Source organism: Mustela erminea, chromosome 12 (assembly GCF_009829155.1).
Source record: "Mustela erminea isolate mMusErm1 chromosome 12, mMusErm1.Pri, whole genome shotgun sequence".
Lineage (NCBI taxonomy): Eukaryota > Metazoa > Chordata > Mammalia > Carnivora > Mustelidae > Mustela > Mustela erminea.
In genome coordinates, this window is record NC_045625.1 from 9,892,239 (window position 1) to 9,909,953 (window position 17,715).

Genomic DNA, 17,715 nt, shown 5'->3' on the forward strand with positions numbered 1-17,715 from the left:
TTTCAGAGACAGAGGGAGAGAGCGGGAGCGAGCACAGGCAGACAGAGAGGCAGGCAGAGGCAGAGGGAGAAGCAGGCTCCCCGCCGAGCAAGGAGCCCGATGTGGGACTCGATCCCAGGACCCTGGGATCATGACCTGAGCCGAAGGCAGCTGCTCAACCAACTGAGCCACCCAGGCATCCCTCAGCCATCCTTTTAAATGGACAGTTTTGCTGTCAAGAAAGTAAGGGAAATCCTCAGGTCATTCACCCTGTGACCAGTGCTGGGACACCCTTGTAGGAGGGTGGTTAGTTCTGGTGATGTAAGAGAACGATTATGGATTTCTTCAGAAAGAGGAAAATTGAAACTTGAAGGAAGAGGGGATTTACAAGGATTGGTAAGAAAAAAGTTAGCCCTTTGTTTCCTAAAACACCACGGACTTCATAAGACAGTGGTCATTGTATTAATGGCTAATTGAGGTTATTGAGATAAAATGGGGCCAAATTCTGGACAAAACAAGAATATGAAAGAAGAAAGTAAAGAACTAAACCATACCAATAACATCCATTTATCGTCCAGAAGAAGCTTAGAGTCAGTAAAGTTTGCTTATTAAAATATTAACAAAAATCGGGGCACCTGGGAGGCTCAGTGGGTTAAGCCTCTGCCTTCAGCTCAGGTCATGATCTCAGGGCCCTGGGATGGAGCCCTGCATCAGGCTCTCTGCTCAGCTGGGAGCCTGCTTCCCCCCGCCTCTCTCTCTGCCTAGCTCTCTGCCTACTTGTGATCTCTCTCTCTCTGTCAAATAAATAATCTTTTTAAAAAAATTTAAAAAATAAAAAAATTAACAAAAATATTTTAAGAACATAAAGAAAATGTGTAACTTCAAAACAGGTAGAGGGGAGGAAAGTGAAAACTAAAATTATGATGTATGATCTTTACAATAAAATGTAGAAAAGGAATACACACTAAAATATAATTAGCACAAAAAACTAAAGTAGAAATAAATACAAGTACATTGGTAATCATAGTAAATGAAAGTGATCTAAACTTCCTAATAAAAGTCAGAGATTATCAGTATGCCTTTTAAAGGAAAATCCAATAATATAGTGTTTATAAGAGATCCTCCAAAGATAAAAGGTACAGGAAAAGATAAAATAGATAGCCGAGGGAAGAAATGCTACTATATTTAAGGCAGGGAGCATTATTAAAGATAGAGGTTTACTTCATACTGGTACAAGGAACAACTCAAAAAATAAATTCCAAACTTGTATATGCCCAATAGTGTAATATTATAGTAAAGCAAAAAGTGGCATATTTTATGGAAGAAATTGATAAATGATCCAATCAGTATACAAGAAGATTTTTCATTTACTGTATTTAATCATTTATCAAGAAAACAAAAAACTGAGGTTTGAATAACATAATTAAAAACTTGTTCTAATGTGCTTAAAACTGCCAACAATGAGCAAATGCACATAATTTTCAAGCTTAAATGAAACTTTTGTGAAATTGACTTAAACCTGACATAAAACACGTTTCAATGATTTTCAAGTGTAGGATGTCGAACCATGGTCCAGTGCCATTAAAAATTAAGAATGAGGGGCACCGGGGTGGCTCAGTGGGTTAAACCTCTGCCTTCAGCTCCGGTCATGATCCCAGGGTCCTGGGATCGAGCCCCACATCGGGCTCTCTGCTCCGCAGGGAGCCTGCTTCCTCCTCTCTCTCTCTGCCTGCCTCTCAGCCTACTTGTGATCTCTATCTGTCTTATAAATAAATAAAATCTTTAAAAAAAAAATTAAGAATGACAACATAATTTTAAAAAAATCAATAAATATTAATTAGTAGACACCTTTCTAAATACCTCATGGGTCAAAGAGGAATTTTTACAAATTTTATCATGGAAAGTGTCCAGCATATACAAAATATGCTGTTGTAAGATTATTACAATTGTAACGGCGGCTGTGGAAATCGGAAATACCGAGTTTGAATTGATAAGGGATGAGTATAAAGGGTCAAGTGTGAAGAGGTACAATATTGATGGTCATAGCCTTTGATCATTTACTCGTAGCAACCACTAAAGTAAGGAAAGAGGTATAAGTAGGAAATTGACAGACGACATAAAATAGAGCACTAAAATATATGTAATGAACTGGAAAGAAAGCAAGAAAGGAGCACTAGAAAACAAATACAGGACGGGCAAATAGAAAACAGACAGCCCAGTGGGAGATGCAAACCCAGCAAAAGTAACAGATAAAATGTAAACGGTCCAACTTCCTGAGTCTGTGAGGCAGAGACTGTCTGGATAAAAAAAGCTAACTAAATGTTGTCTACAATATACCAGTTAACATGAAAAGACACAGGTACTTGAAAGGCGAGGATACAAGAAGATATGGCATACAAGCAGTAAGCATAAGAAAACTGGGTTTGATTACATTAATACCAGAAAATAAGATTTCAAAACAAAAAATGTTCTTCCTGGAACTCTTTTCACCTCATATTTTCCTGCGGTTGTCTTCTGCCACAACATCACTCTCGCTAGGAACCCTCCTCTATGGGCTCAGATAGTATCCTTTAGTCCTCCTGTTGTTGTATGTATTCTGTCATTGTGTTTATCTGTGTCCACTATGTTATAGGTAACTTCCTGTCTCTGAGATTTGTGAAGAGGGGGCTGGGTCTGTAGTTGTTTGTTTTAATCATTCTTCTAGCAGAGTGCCTGAGGCATCTAAGGTTCCCGTGGGTATTTGTTCAATGAATGAATATATGAATAAACGTAATGAGTCTACGAGTAAGAAACGTGTTTACATGCGACTAGAGGGTATGTGCGGAAATATTTGTAACTGTGCAAAATAATATCTGAAGAGTTTAAAAGCTGCCAGAGAGCTGGAAAAATCAAAGAGCATGTTTTCTTTTTTGAGTCTAATGAGTTAACTTCCTCTTTCTCTGCCGTAGACCTGAGTTGGTCGTTAAGAAGCTACGATACTACGCAAGGTTTATTGTAGTTTGTCTTCTGCTCAACAAAATGGATGTTGTGAAGGATTTGGTGAAGGTAAGTGTGCTTTAAAATTGTTCAAATCCTAGGCTGTAATTGTGTATGGATAATTTTGTTTCTCAAAAATAGACTCAGGGTAAAAAATAATTTTAATATATGTAAAACATTACAGCATTCAAAGTATAGTAGCTTTGGACAAGGGCAGTGCTAAAAGGATTTTCCTGCTCTCTCCATATTTCAGATACACACTAGCCTGAGACATTTCTCTTAATTCCTTGCTTTTGTCCCTTAAGCATGTTTTACATTTCACTACCCATCAATGGATGGTCAAGAAATGCAAACCAAAAGTAAAAATACTTGGTTTAAGAGAAAATAATTGAAAGGTTAGGTCAAGAATAAGCATATACTGTTTTACAAAGGTATTGTGAATGAGTTTGGGTCTTCCCATCGTTTTGCTCTGTCTGCCTCACTCTCCTTCATTAGCTGAGGTAATTAGGAGGTAACCGTACCCGGAATTCACTCCCTATCTGTAGTAACTGCATACCCCATTCTGGTTGCACTCTGTATTCAGTCAGTCCTTCCAGTGGTGTGCTTCCTAATATTTGGTACTCAACTAGAACATGCTAGTTTTTTGTGGGGTGTGTGTGTGTGTATGTGTTTTATTTGAACGAGAGAGAGAAAGAGTACAAGTAGGGGAAGGGGCGAAGGGATGGGGACCTGAGCAGGAACCCCCACATCCCCATGCAGGGCTCGATCCCAGGAACTGAAGGTCATGACCTGAATCAAAGGCAGACGCATAACCCATTGAGCCACCCAGGTGCCCCAGAACATGTTAGTTTTGCCAGGTCCTTCTCTGTCTTCTTCCATCTCTAGTTGCTAATAAGACTCTTCCCAAAACACACTATGATATAAATCCAATGAAAATCATCTAGACGGTCTTCATTTTTTTCCAAGTATTAAAAATTGGGGTTTTTACCTCTAAGAATCTTCTTTTAATAAATTAAGTGCTGAGGTAGCATTGATTAAATATGAGTCACTCTCGATCTCTATGAAGATCTTACTGGTGTGTATTATTCTGGAGTCTTAAAGCAAAATAAAGCAGTATTCTTTGTTTTGGGCTATAATTGGGACTATTATATTGGGACTTTTTGGCTATAGACGGGACTATATGTTGATAATAATCAAGCTTCTTAACTATATCAATTTCTGTAAAAAATATGGTATAATATAGCAATCTATTTTTATGTGTATTTTTCCTATAATCATTTTTCTTTGTGATATTTTAAAATTAGGAATTATCAGATGAAATTGAAGACTATACTCACCGCTTTAATACAGAAGATCAAGTGGAGTGGAACCTGGTGCTTCAAGAAGTAGCAGCTTTCATTGAGGTCAGCTTTTGACAAGGATGATTATGTAATCACGGATAATATGCATTTTTATTGTGTGTATATATCACACAATATGTACTGACATTGTGTCTTGTCCATCAACTACTTACTGCTTTTTTTCTCCAGGCGGACCCTGTGATGGTACTGAATGATGACAATACCATTGTTATCACATCTAATCGCCTCGCTGAAACAGGAGCCCCGTTGCTGGAACAGGGCATGATTGTGGGACAGTTGTCTCTGGCTGACGCACTCATTATTGGTAATTGCAATAACCAGGTAAAGAATGGTGAAGGAATTATACTAAAAATTCACTTCGAAAATAATGCTTTCCTATTATTAAAGAATTATAGATTTTTATTACACAATGACTTTCCTTGTAAATATCCTAAATCCATTTGTGAGAAAATGGTTAATTCAATTATGCCATGTCCGTATGGACTGTATTACAGACATTTGCAGGTTTAGGATTTTTCATTGCGGAGGTAGATACACTCATGATATGGTAAGTGAAAATAAACTTAGAATAGAGCTGTGTAAACAATTATTTCATGTATGTTAAAATGTCTGTATGCATGTATGTACAGGCAAAAAGACTAGGAGGAAATTTACCAATATCCTAAAAGGTTTATCTCTGCGTAACAGAATGGTAGGTGATTTATTTTCTGCTGTTTTAAAGCTTAATTTTATTTAAAAATTTTTTAAAGATTTATTCATTTATTTTGAGAGAGAGAGTATAGTATGTGTGAGCAAGCAGGAGGGGCAGAGGGAGAGGAGAGAGAGGCTCTCCAGCAGACTCCTCCCCACAGAGTGCAGAGCCCCCACACAGGGCTCAAGCCCACGACCCTGAAATCACACCGGGACCTGAAACCAACAGTCAGACGTTCAACCAACTGAGCCTCCCAGGCACCCCTATTTTCTTCTTTATAACTTTCTAAATCCCTATATTACTTTTACAGTCAAGCAAAGGGAGGAAGAATTATTTTTAAGTATATTCATCACAGCCAATATAAAATATTTTTTCATGACAGAATAGTTCCATGATGGTAAGGATTTAATGTACTAGAAATGTAAATTTACTGGAAATTATGGGATATCAGAAATGTGTCCAGTGAATACATTTTTCTGTATGCATTATTTACACAAGTTTAAATATTGCATCCTTCCCGCACACCTTTCATTTTTGTTATTGGTAACTTTTTCTAGTATTTCTCCAATTTTGGCTTTAAAAGCTATTAATTTGCAGGATGCTTGGGTGGCTCAGTTGGTTAAGCAGCCGCCTTCAGCTCAAGTCATGATCCCGGGGTCCTAGGATCGAGTCCCGTATCAGGTTCCCTGCTCAGCAGGAAGTCTGCTTCTCCCTCTGCCTGCTCTGCCTCCTGTTCCCCCTGCTTGTGCTCTCTGTCTCTGACAAATAAATAAAATCTTTTTTAAAAAAGCAATTAATTTGCAAATTTAATTTAAATTTTAAAATTGCTTGCTTATGGTCAGAAGACATTAACAGTGTCTCCAGTAGAGACATACAGATGGCCAACAGACACGTGAAAGGGTGCTCAACATCACTCATCATCAAGGAAATGTAAATCAAAACCAAAATGGGATATTCCTCCCTTCACATCAGTCAGAATGGCTAAATTAAAAAAATTCAAGAATCAACAAATGTTGGGATGGATGTAGAGAAAAAGGAACCCTCTTGCACTGTTGGTGGGAATGCAAACTGGTACAGCCACTGTGGAAAACAGTGTGGAGGTTCCTCAAAAAGTTAAAAATACAGAACTACCCTATGATCTAGTAATTGCCCTACTGGGTATTTACCTCAAAAATAAAAAAACACATATTCAGAGGGATACATGCACCCCTATGTTTGCTGTAGGATTATTTCTAGCCAAGCTGTGGAAGCAGCCCAAGTGTGCATTGATAGATGAATGGATAAAGAAGAGGTTCTCCCTCTCTCTCAGTGTGTCTGTATAATGGAATATTGGTTAGCCTTAAAAACAATGAAATCTTGCTATTTGCAACAACATGGGTAGAGCTAGAGAGTATAATGCTAAGCAAAGTAGGTCAGAGGAGGACAAATACCATAGGATTTCACTTATATGTAGAATTTAAGTAACAAATGAGCAGAGGGAAAAGAGAGACAGACAAACCAAGAAACAGACTGTTAACTGTAGAGAAAAACTGATGGTTACCCGAGGAGAGACAGGTGGGCGGACGGGTGATATAGGTGGTAGGGATGAAAGAGTACACTTGGCATGATTTTTAAAAAAAAAAAAAAGTTTTTTTAAAACAACACATTGCCTCCCTAAAGTTCTATAGAAGTTTTATTCAAAATGGAGAGGGCTGTACCCTTAAACATCATATAGAGCCAAAATGTATTGACGAGGTTTTGAAATATGGGCCATAGCCATTTTCTAACAGTCTGTTTTGCCAAAAGTTAGCATGTTTTGAAGGACTTAATGTAGGTCTTTTTATTTAGATGACTGCTTTTCATGTTTCTGAAAATACCTGAGGAAGTTGATGGATTGGCAGAAATATAAATAAATGGAGAGATATGTGGTAACGCAAATAAACAAAATGTTAATGGTATAGGATCTAGATGATGTGCTCTGGGTATTACTGTACAATTCTTTTAGTTTTCTGTTTTTGGAAATGTTTTATAGTAATACACTGGGGAATAAAATTACCTGATGTCATCAATTACGCATGAATGTCTGGGGTACTATGATGGTCGGAGGCTTCTGGGTCTATGTTGCATTCATGGTCAGGTTTGTTTTCCTTTCAGGTTAAGTTTAGTGAACTAACTGTGGACATGTTCCGGATGTTACAAGCCCTGGAAAGGGAGCCAATGAACTTAGCCTCCCAGATGAATAAACCAGGAATGCAGGTGATCTTCTCTCTACATTTGCAATCTTGGTAACACTGTTTCTGCCTCTGCTCCTTAGGGAATGCTGTTAACTCAACAAATGCTGTGCATGTAAATAGAGAATTCTCTTGAGATACAGGAGAGATAAGCACAATAATAGTAACGTGGAGTAAAAAAAAAAAAAAAAAAGCTATTTGATGAAGAGGATCATAAAAAAAGACTTGATAATTCATCAGTCAAATACAGCTCGTATGTGTCTTGTTTTCTGTGTGTAAATATAGGAATCGGCTGATAAGCCTACCAGACGAGAAAACCCCCACAAGTATCTGCTCTACAAACCAACCTTCAGTCAACTATACACATTCTTAGCAGCATCTTTTAAGGTATATATGATCCAATACTCTTTGCTATATGAGAAAAGTGTGCCCTGAGTAGAATCTGAGAGTCACTCTTTCCTTTGAATCTTTGAGTCAAGAATTTTGATGAAATAAGAAATTGAAAACTGCATTCAGAATATCTGATCACATTTATTTGGAACAGAAATTGCTTATGATGTTTTGACTCTTCCTTAACCGTTAACTAATGAGAATACTGACTAATCATCATTCTCCTTTCTCCAGGTTTTATTACTAAAGTACTTTGGGCATAATGGTCAGATTGCACAGGCATGTTGTGTGTTCAGGGAGCTCTGGGGAGCACTGTGGCCATCTGAAGGTCTGAAGGAACTGTGACAAGTAGGGGATTCCTGCCAGCGCTTATGCAGAGAAAGCCAGGGGCAGGAGTTGGTCTTTTAGACCTATGACCAGGATCCTTACTTCTCCATTTCAAGGTTTGCAGAGACCATTCTCTAAATGACAAGGTTTCAAAGCAGAGAATGAATTCAAGACTTTGGGCAATAGTAATAGATTATAGATTTGTAATGATTCTTTGTTGCCTGAGCAGTTATGAGTTGGAACCTGCAAGAGTGGTTGAACTCCTGGAGAAGATGGCATTACTTTGAATTAGGTTCTTATTGCCCCTTTAACTTGAAAATGTCAGGATGTTCAATGAAACCGTTTGTTGTTTGGTGTATGTGATTTTCTTTAATTGCAGGAGCTGCCCGCCAATAGTGTGCTTCTGATTTACCTGTCAGCCACTGGCGTCTTCCCCACAGGTCGTGCTGATAGTGAAGGTACAATAAAGGAATGCTCCCTGTTGCGAGCAGGGCTTGAATTCTCTTTATTTTCTACAAGACGATGGCCCATAGCCCACAGACCATCCCAAGCTTTCCAGAGAGGCTTCCATATTTGAAACCTGGTCCCTTTGTTGAATTGGCAGTCTTGTAGATACCCCTGTCTGCTTTATTTAAGTTGCAATATTATACTTTGAAGTCAACAGATCACCAGCAAATTCGTATACTAAATGCATGCCTCATTATCAAGTTTGCCAAAGGCACATATATATTTAAATATATATGGAATAACCAAGCCTCCTGTTCTGCTTCACATCACTGAGTTTTTCTGGGCCTTTAGGGCAAAGGGGAATCTGGTCAGCGGCTTCATTGTGGCTAAAAGTCTTGGTAGAAATTAATGCACTCTTGTAACTGTGAAAGTTCAAGTCCTTGTCATGATTTTGTTTTCTGTCCTTTTTTTGGTTTTTATGGATTCAACCTGAAGAATATTGGGATGCTGTTTCAGAATCAAAACTATCCAGAATATATGAGTCCAGAATATAAGAAATTGAGCAGAATAGATGAGTAACATGGATATAAATTAGGAAATTAAGTCTTTGGACACAAAAAAATTTTTTTTCTTAAAGTTCTTAACATTTTCCTCTTCATCTGTTTGTTGAAATTTGCATTCCTTTATACAATGCATGTCCCTGCCATCTTCCTTGCATGACTTATAGGTCCTCTTAAAGTGTTAAAATGAAAAAGAAGCAAAATGAATCTCAGAGTCTTTTCATTGCAGTGATTCTTAAGGAATAAAACGTAACAGTGTTAAAAGTGACACGATCATAAATTGCTTTAAATTTTTTGGTAATGAAGTTAGTAATTTTATTTGTAAATAATTATTTCCTTGTTTTTAAACATGTACTGTTGAATCTGCGCCCCCATTTTGACATACTGATCTTATTTAACTTTTTCAAAGTACAATAGGTACTAACTAAATGGCCCTTTGAGAGAGATGATTCCTAACATCCCACAGTTAACAGTTCCATTTAGATAAGAGTTCAACTAAGCAATGTGACCAGTAGGAAAGGCTAACTTCAAAACCGAAAGTACAGTGCTGACATAATAGAGAAAATAACAGATGTTTTTCACACACTGAAATTTGGCATTTCTTTTCTAAAAATGAAGTTTTTGCAATGAGAATTTTCAAGTCCCCCTCAAAATTTTCCCTAAATTTTATAATTAGGGGCTCACTTAGAATTACATTTAAGAAATTCTTAGGACTTAATTCTGCAACTTTCTTTCTTAGATAATTTGATTGAATTTGAGAGATAATTTTGCTTGAAATATAAAGATCATTTTGAACATCCCAGATCTCCATCCCTTTTACTATCCAGAAAAATGGGGTGCAGTAGATTCTTGTCTTGTTTCTCATTTTATTCTGTTTGAAGAACTGAGGAATGATTAAATGATTTTTTAAAATGTTGAAACAGGCAACATGCTGAAATCATTTAAATACTGCATTAAACTAGAATGTTAAATTTTAAAGTGGTTAAAATGTTTTGTAATTGTCTTCCATTTGTATCAGTAAGAGAGTCATATGAGCGTCAGATCAGTATCATTCTCCATCTGAAGTCTAGGATTCTTCCCTTTGTTTTTATAGGTCCTTATGATTTTGGAGGGGTACTTACTAATAGTAACCGAGATATTATAAATGGAGATGCCATCCACAAACGAAATCAGTCCCACAAGGAAATGCACTGGTATGTATTCTGGTGTCTCTCCCTGTTATAAAAATTATAGTTCTGTCTTAGAAAATACTAAGTAAATTGGGGAGTTTTTTCTAGTACTGGAAATACTCCCTCAGGCTACTATTAAGAACACTTATTTGGGTTCCAGCAATATTTCAGGCTCTGAGTGTCCTAGGAAATTAGAATTTTTGGCTGATACTCATTTTTAAAATTTTCATTGAGTATTATATGTCAGGTTCTGTTCAGTCATTGGGAATATGTCAGTGAGCAGAATTACATTCAAGTTGAAAGAAGCTGTAAATGTATGCATAAATAGTATGTACATAAATAGTATGTCAGGACATGATACATGTTAACATTAATACAAGCTTTTTTTTTTTTTTTTTTTAAGTTTATTTGAGAGAGAGAGTGAGCCAGAGAGAACTTGAGTGGGGGAGGGGTCGAGGAAGAGGGAGATGCAGACTCCCAGCTGAGCAGGGAACCCGTGTCGGGACTGGATCCCAGGATTCCAGGATCATGACCAGAGCTGAAGGCAGACCCTTAACCAACTGAGCCACCGAGGTGCCCCCAATACAAGCTTTTTAAAAAAAAATTTTTTTTTCTTTAATTTATTTAACAGACAGAGATCACAAGTAGGCGGAGAGGCAGGCAGAGAGAGTGGGGGGGAAGCAGGCTCCCTGCTCAGCAGAGAGCCCGATGTGGGGCTCGATCCCAGGACCCTGGGACCATGACCTGAGCCGAAGGCAGAGGCTTAACCCACTGAGCCACCCAGGCGCCCCCAATACAAGCTTTTTAAAATAAGGTTCTTTTCGTTTGATATAGTATAAATGAACTTAGTTGTATCATTTCAAGTAAATTTCATCCATGAAAGTTTGCTGTTTTTCTAAATACTGCACATTCATTACTTGGGCCGGTATTGGCTCCAGACTCTCTCCAGGTGAGGGATAGCCGTCTGGTTATAAAGGAGACTGGACTTGTAGGAAACTGCATTTCTAATAGCACTTTACAGAAAAATGTTAACTGTTCATATTGAAGAATGAGGGAAGAAGGGCAGAAAGGGAGGTGTTTCAAATTATGTGTATAATAGCTAATAGTCCTCCAAGTCATACATTGGTGCTGTCATTGACCTTGGTCATAAATGATTTATATTTGAAAAACTTATATTTGAAACCCATTGAGGTTCGACGATGATGCTCATTGACACATCATTTTATTTATATTCACATTTATATTAAGATTTTGTACATACGTTGTCTAGTAGGCCATGAGATACACACCAAAATTGTGACCTTGTTTAGTAGCGGTTCTCAAATGTTTGTTATTGGACTTCAGACCTTGGGGACAGTGGGTCTTCTGTGGGCCAGTGAATCTGTATGTTTAACAAGCACCCCAGCTGACCCTGGTGCAAAATATCCAGAGGAATCATAATGGATAGTGAAAGGGGAGCCTCTACTTAGTATCTGTAATATTAAATTGTAGCATGATGTATTAAGAATCTTTAAAATAAATGAAGATTTTTAAAAGACTCACTGCAGTACAAATCTGGTTGTGTTAGCACATCATGATTTCAGAACATTTTCTTAGAAGGAGTTTTTTTTTTTTTTTTAATTTTATTTATTTATTTGACAGAGAGAGATCACTAGTAGGCAGAGAGGCAGGCAGAGAGAAAGGGGGAAGCAGGCTCCCTGCTGAGCAGAGAGCCCGATGCAGGGCTCGATGCCAGGACTCTGAGATCATGACCTGAGCTGAAGGCAGAGGCTTTAACCCACTGAGCCATCCAGGTGCCCCAGAAGGAACTTTTTTTTGAACAAGCACCTACATGCTGACTTGTGAGCTTTTCCTGTTTTATGTTTAGTCCATCATTAAATCTGTAGACTTCTCTTTAGCTTGAATGTGCCTGAATAATTGTTCTCTCTGAATATTTTTCCATCTAAACTGCTAACGTGTCTCTTCCAGGCGATATAGACATGTTTCGTCTTTTGCCAAATTAATCTTTGTTTCTTGCTCTAAGCTGTGTTGAAAAAGAGATGGGAGCAGACCAAACTGAGGAGTAAGATTTCTGAGACTTGGCCAGTACAGCTGCATAGTTAATGGTTGTTACCGTTGCTGTTTCCCTAGCCTTCATCCCGGAGACCTCTACCCTTTCACGAGGAAGCCCCTGTTTATTATAGTGGATTCGTCCAACAGTGTTGCATACAAGGTGAGTTCTACGTGCAGCATTGTGTGTGTTAGACATTGTGGCACTATCCCAAGGTAAGCAGTCTTAACCCCAGCCTTTTTATTTTGTGTTATTCTTCAAACATTTTACGCAGTTTGTATTTAGTGTTTCTTTTCTTTTGAGGTTGTGCATGCTAGTCAGGATCTGGTGCTATGAATAGAGACAAGAAGAAAACGCATGAATGGACACTCAGTGGAAAATAATAAATTCTCCTGCAGGAAAAAAAAATTCAAGATTTCCAAGATCTCTGGTGGGAGGTTTATTTTTGTTATATAACCCAGAGTAATTTACTTCTGTAGAGGTAGGAGGATACGGGCAAATTTTATTTTCTAGTTTTCAAACTTTTCCCCTTTTATACGCCGAGCTGCTAGAGTTTACATGGAATTTCTATCCCATTTTATACTGTTACAGTCCGAATATCAACATAAATGGTTTTAGATGCACTTAACTTTTTAAAAAAATTTGTGACAGTAAGTAAAAAAAGATGGCCCTGAAGGCTGAAATAAGTAACAGGGATTTAAAGTGAAAAGACTTTGTTTTATATTTTGCTATTGAAGCAGTGGTTTTTCGATGACTGTGTAAAAACCGCCCGTAGTGCAGTTAGAATTCAAACTACAGTAATTTATGGAAAAATGAAAACAGAATCTCTGTATGTGTTTGGAATATTTCATTAGTTGGCAATATGTTCAAAAATATGCTAGGAACACAGATCTGCCAATTAAAACTATTTCTGTTGTGGGTGTTCATATAATTAGACGGAGAAGCAAATATTAGTAGACTTATTTCAGGAGAACAATGGAAATACATGTCTACTAGCCAAGAGATGATCCCAAGCATATGTTTACCATCCAATTTTTGTGTTTTAGAGGTAGTATCTGAATTTCCAGGGCATCCAACCCACTCTAAATTTTTCGCACATATCCTGCTACCCGTTCTGTCAAGTTTGACATTACAACTTTTGATTTTAGGAAAATTAGCTGTATACTTTTGTAAATCGTGTGTGTGTTGTTGCTTTTAATCTTTTTGAGAGGGTAGGAAGCTGCTGAAGGAAAGAAAAGCTTGATTGGCTAACTTATTTAAACCTGTAAACCCAGAAGAGTCCAGGCATTTTATGTCTTCACAGAATTCAGAGGAAGCATTCAGTGTCTTCGTCGATAAGAAGGAATCATTTGCTACAGTTTAGTGGTGTGACAGAATAGCTTGCTATACCAGGTCAGGTGTACTACTGAATAGGATCTAGCATGCATTTTGAGTATTTTAGCCATCTATTAATTTCTCTCAACTTGATTGGATAATATTTGATACCACCTTTTATAGGCTCAAGAATACCATTCATTGTACGTCCCTGCTATTTTCCAAAGTGCTGTTTGGATAGAGAATGAGTACTGAATGCTGATTTTTAAAAACACCATTGTGCATCATTGGAAATGTATTTATCTTAAAAGTATATCATGATTTAATTCAAAATTTCGATATTCTGACACCGAGGATAACAGTGCATTAATAGAAGGTTCTTCTGTTTGCTTTTAATGGCACGTGGAGTATCATTCCTTTCAAAAATTAAATCGTCCAGAACAGACTTGTTTATGCACCAGGCAAATTAGAGCACGGCACAGACAAATTTGGTCTTCTTAAAAATTAGCACTGTTTGGTACCTCTAAATCAAGTAGGAATCCTCTGTGTTGATACATGAAGGTGTCGGATATATACTTCTCCCCCGCAGAGCATGTGTGAAAAGTCTTAAATTACTGTTTTACACATTTCTAATGAGAAAGAACTCTGTGACTGATGTATTATTTCTCAAGTGCCGATTTTGCTGTGTTTCCTGAACATGTTTGCTCATGTTTCTTTATATAAGTACCAACATTTCGTGTATATCTCTTCATTTAAATATTCTTTATTTTTATGGAAGTAAGTTATGCATGTAGTTTAAAGCTGTAGTTCTCAACTCTTTCCATGTATCAGAAACATTCGGGTCCTTCTCAAAATTATCTCTCCTTGGGCCCCAGCTCGTGTGATCCTGCATCGCTTGAGCTGAGGTGGATCTTGGGTGTCATTGCAATTCCAGTGTGGGTCAAGGTGGGGACCCTCAGTCAGCAAGTTCCCACACATATTACCAAAAAGGCCTGCCCTCACTTGCCTTCTTCCAGAGGCCACCAGTTACATCTTTTGTAGCTGATTATTCGGGTGCTTAGCCATCATTTTTCTAAATAACATGCTCGTATTGATATTTCTTGATTGTTCAGTTTTAGGCATTATGTCTTACTATCTCAATCTGGAAAAGAAATTCAGCTCTTTCCTCTTGCTATCCCCAGCTCACAGTTATACCTTTTACCTTGACTTCTAACATGATTTTGATTCACTGAATATTTGGTGCTTATATTATAATGACTAGAAAATGTGTTTAAAATCCAAGCTGTATAGTAAACTTTTTCTTTCCTGTGCAACTTCCTGCTTTCCCTGGAGCAAACAATTACGTAACGTTGTTCCTTGTTTTTGTCTGAGCGTCGCATTGATTCAGTCCCCAATCTGCACACCAGTCGCCTACTTCTTTCAGAGTCTTCAGATATGTCTGTCTCTTAATTTTTCTCTTGGTGCCGAATTATTCCCCACTCCCAGAGCCTCTGAATGGTGCCCTTCACAGAGACCTCATCCCAAACCTCATTTCATTATTATCTTGGGAAGTCTTCATCTCTTCTCTGTTTCCCAAATCCCCGTCTGTCTTCTTCTTAGACGCCCATTTAATTTGCTTTCATTTTGTTGCAGCATCTCCAGAAACTACTTCCTAGGAAGGGTAAACAGGAGGTAAAATATTTGAGGTCTTGAGTGTCTTCAGTTGTTCTTTAATTTACCCTCATGCTTGAATGATTAGATTAGAAATTATTTTCCTTCAGAATTTGGAAGGGTTTGTTGTATTGCTTTCTAGCTTGCAGGATTTCCTAAGTGGTAGAAAAGCGTTCTCATTCTTGATTCTTTTATGTGACCTGTTTTCAATCTTAGGAAACTCTGGAAACATCTAGGATCATCAGTTTGAGCTCCGGTGAAAACTCCATTAAGAAGTTTTCAACTTCTTTTTTTTTTTTTTTTTAAAGATTTTATTTATTTATTTGACAGAGAGAGAAATCACAAGTAGGTGGAGAGTCAGGCAGAGAGAGAGAGAGAAGCAGGCTCCCGCTGAGCAAAGAGCCCGATGCGGGGCTCGATCCCAGGACACTGAGATCATGACCTGAGCCGAAGGCAGCGGCTTAATCCACTGAGCCACCCAGGCGCCCCCAGAAGTTTTCAACTTCTTAAATAGGATGCCCTGGTCTGGGTTTGCTTATTCATGCAGCTTGGCGTGTACATCACGAGTGCTTTCAACATGGAAACTCCATCTATTTTCTTGAGTTGTCCCATTGATTTCCTCTCCCCATTTTCTCTTTTCTATCTTTTGGGACCTTGGAACCATCTGTCACTCCTATATTGGACCTTATAGTCTAGTACTCCGATTGTCTTGCCCTTTATTTTCCATCTCCCGCTCTTTTTGCTCTTTAGGTAATTCCATTGCCTTTATCTTCTAACCTGTTAGACTTCTCATTTGTTTTTTGGATGTTTTTTCATAAAGATACAGATTTGTGTGTGTTTATAAGACATATGTGCATGTACATATATAATCATCTTGGTTGACATACTTTCTCTAACCTTTGAAAATATCAATGATCATTTTAAAATTCTCCCTGCATGGTATCTTTTCCTCTACGTTGATTTGTTTCTCTTTGGTTTTGTCTATATATTTCATGATAGAGACTTTCCTCAGGGTATCGTAATGTTTGTTTGCTCAGATTTAAGAGAGGAAGCTAGCACAATGATTGTTATCTCTGAGGTTGTACATAGAGCTTGTCACACTGAGATGCTTGGTGTGATGATCTAGTTGGACCACTTAGCTGGGTAATCTCTGATGTCAGTATCTTCAGGTCTTTCTTCGTGGTCTTGTCATTTTCACCAGAGCAGGTTCAGTTCTTCAGCTTAGAATGTGAGGATCTGACTATCAGCACTATGCTTTGTTTTTGCTAAAGTCTGTATGTGTGTTTATGTTTATATATTCATGGATCTTTATGTCTCCACTGCCTTACACTTAAAATATTCTTGGTAATATGTGTTGAATGATTAAATGAAGGTATGCACTATTATCTTTATTCTGTAGATGAGGAACCTTTGCCTATGGAGTTTAAGTATTTTGCCTAATTGATTCCAGCAGCCATTCTCATTTCAAAGCCCAAACTCTCTCAACTCTTAGCGAAAGAGGAGTTTTGCATGCTAGTCCAAGCGTCATTTCAGAAGACAGTGATTGAAATGCCAAGATGTGTAACATGTATAGTAAGAGTAAGGTAAACCCCTCGGTCATTCTGGGCAGTGACTTTTAGTTCTTTTAGTTCTTGTAGTTCTTTTAGTTCTACTTTCTTTTCTTTCGAAGAAGAAAACCCTTTGAATATTTAAATATTTGTGACAGAACTGGATCTCTGCCAACAAACATGAATTATGCATTTGTCAAAACAGTGATATTTGGGCACCTATGTGGCTCAGTTGGTTAAGTGACTGCCTTCAGCTCAAGTCATGATCCCAGAGTCTCAGGATAAAGTCCTGCATCAGGCTCCCAACTCCATGGGGAGTTTGGTTCTCCCTCTGACCTTCTCCCCTCTCGCGCTCTCTCTCACTCAAATAGATAAATAAAATTTCTTAACAAACAAACAAACAGTGATATTTATATAAACAGCCCCATCCTAAAGTATTTGACTAATGGCTGCAGATTGCTGCAGTCTGTTAAGACATTCACCTGCCTAACCAGAACGTGTAAGAGCTCTTCTGCCAGTCAGCCACACTCATTCCATTTCTTCTTTACTACTTTGAAAGATAGTCTCTCTATCCTTTTTTTTTTTTTTTTTTTTTTGGTGATCTACAATTATATTGTGGTATGTCTACATTTTATTTCTTTATACTTAACCTATTGGGATTTGTTGGATTTCTTGAATTATACGTTGGAGTTTTTCGTTATTGCTGGAAAATTCTCAGTCATTATTTCTTCAGACATTGGTGGTACCCTGGCATCTCTCTCACCCCCTTCTGGAACTCATCATACATTCATATTCATTAGCACAGCCTTCTTGCTGTGTCTTCCACATCTCTTAACTTCTCTTCTACATTTTTCTGTCTTTTTGTGTAACATGTTGACATTTGGATAATTTCTTTGTTCTGTCTTTCAGTTCAAAAATTCTTTCTTTAGCTGTGATTAACTTTCTTCTAAACCGATTTATTGAGTTTTATATTGGTTATGTCTTATTTCTAAAAGTTCTGTTTGGTTCCTTTAAAATAACCCATTACCTTCTTATAGTTTCCTC

General features: G+C 37.7%; 1 protein-coding gene across 10 annotated transcripts in view; it reads left to right on the forward strand.

Annotated features, from left to right (window-relative positions):
* Positions 1-17,715, forward strand: part of SCAI (suppressor of cancer cell invasion) — a 135,993-nt gene that overhangs the window by 95,366 nt on the left and 22,912 nt on the right. For all 10 annotated transcript variants that reach the window (XR_004277268.1, XR_004277267.1, XM_032306664.1 and 7 more), the window contains 8 exons: positions 2,928-3,024; positions 4,260-4,358; positions 4,485-4,637; positions 7,141-7,242; positions 7,503-7,604; positions 8,314-8,392; positions 10,035-10,134; positions 12,241-12,322. Coding sequence is in view for 8 of the 10 variants with exons in the window: in XM_032306664.1 (XP_032162555.1) it covers positions 2,928-3,024; positions 4,260-4,358; positions 4,485-4,637; positions 7,141-7,242; positions 7,503-7,604; positions 8,314-8,392; positions 10,035-10,134; positions 12,241-12,322 (814 nt within the window). In the remaining 2 variants the exon portion in view is untranslated. The remainder of the gene's footprint in view (positions 1-2,927; positions 3,025-4,259; positions 4,359-4,484; positions 4,638-7,140; positions 7,243-7,502; positions 7,605-8,313; positions 8,393-10,034; positions 10,135-12,240; positions 12,323-17,715) is intronic.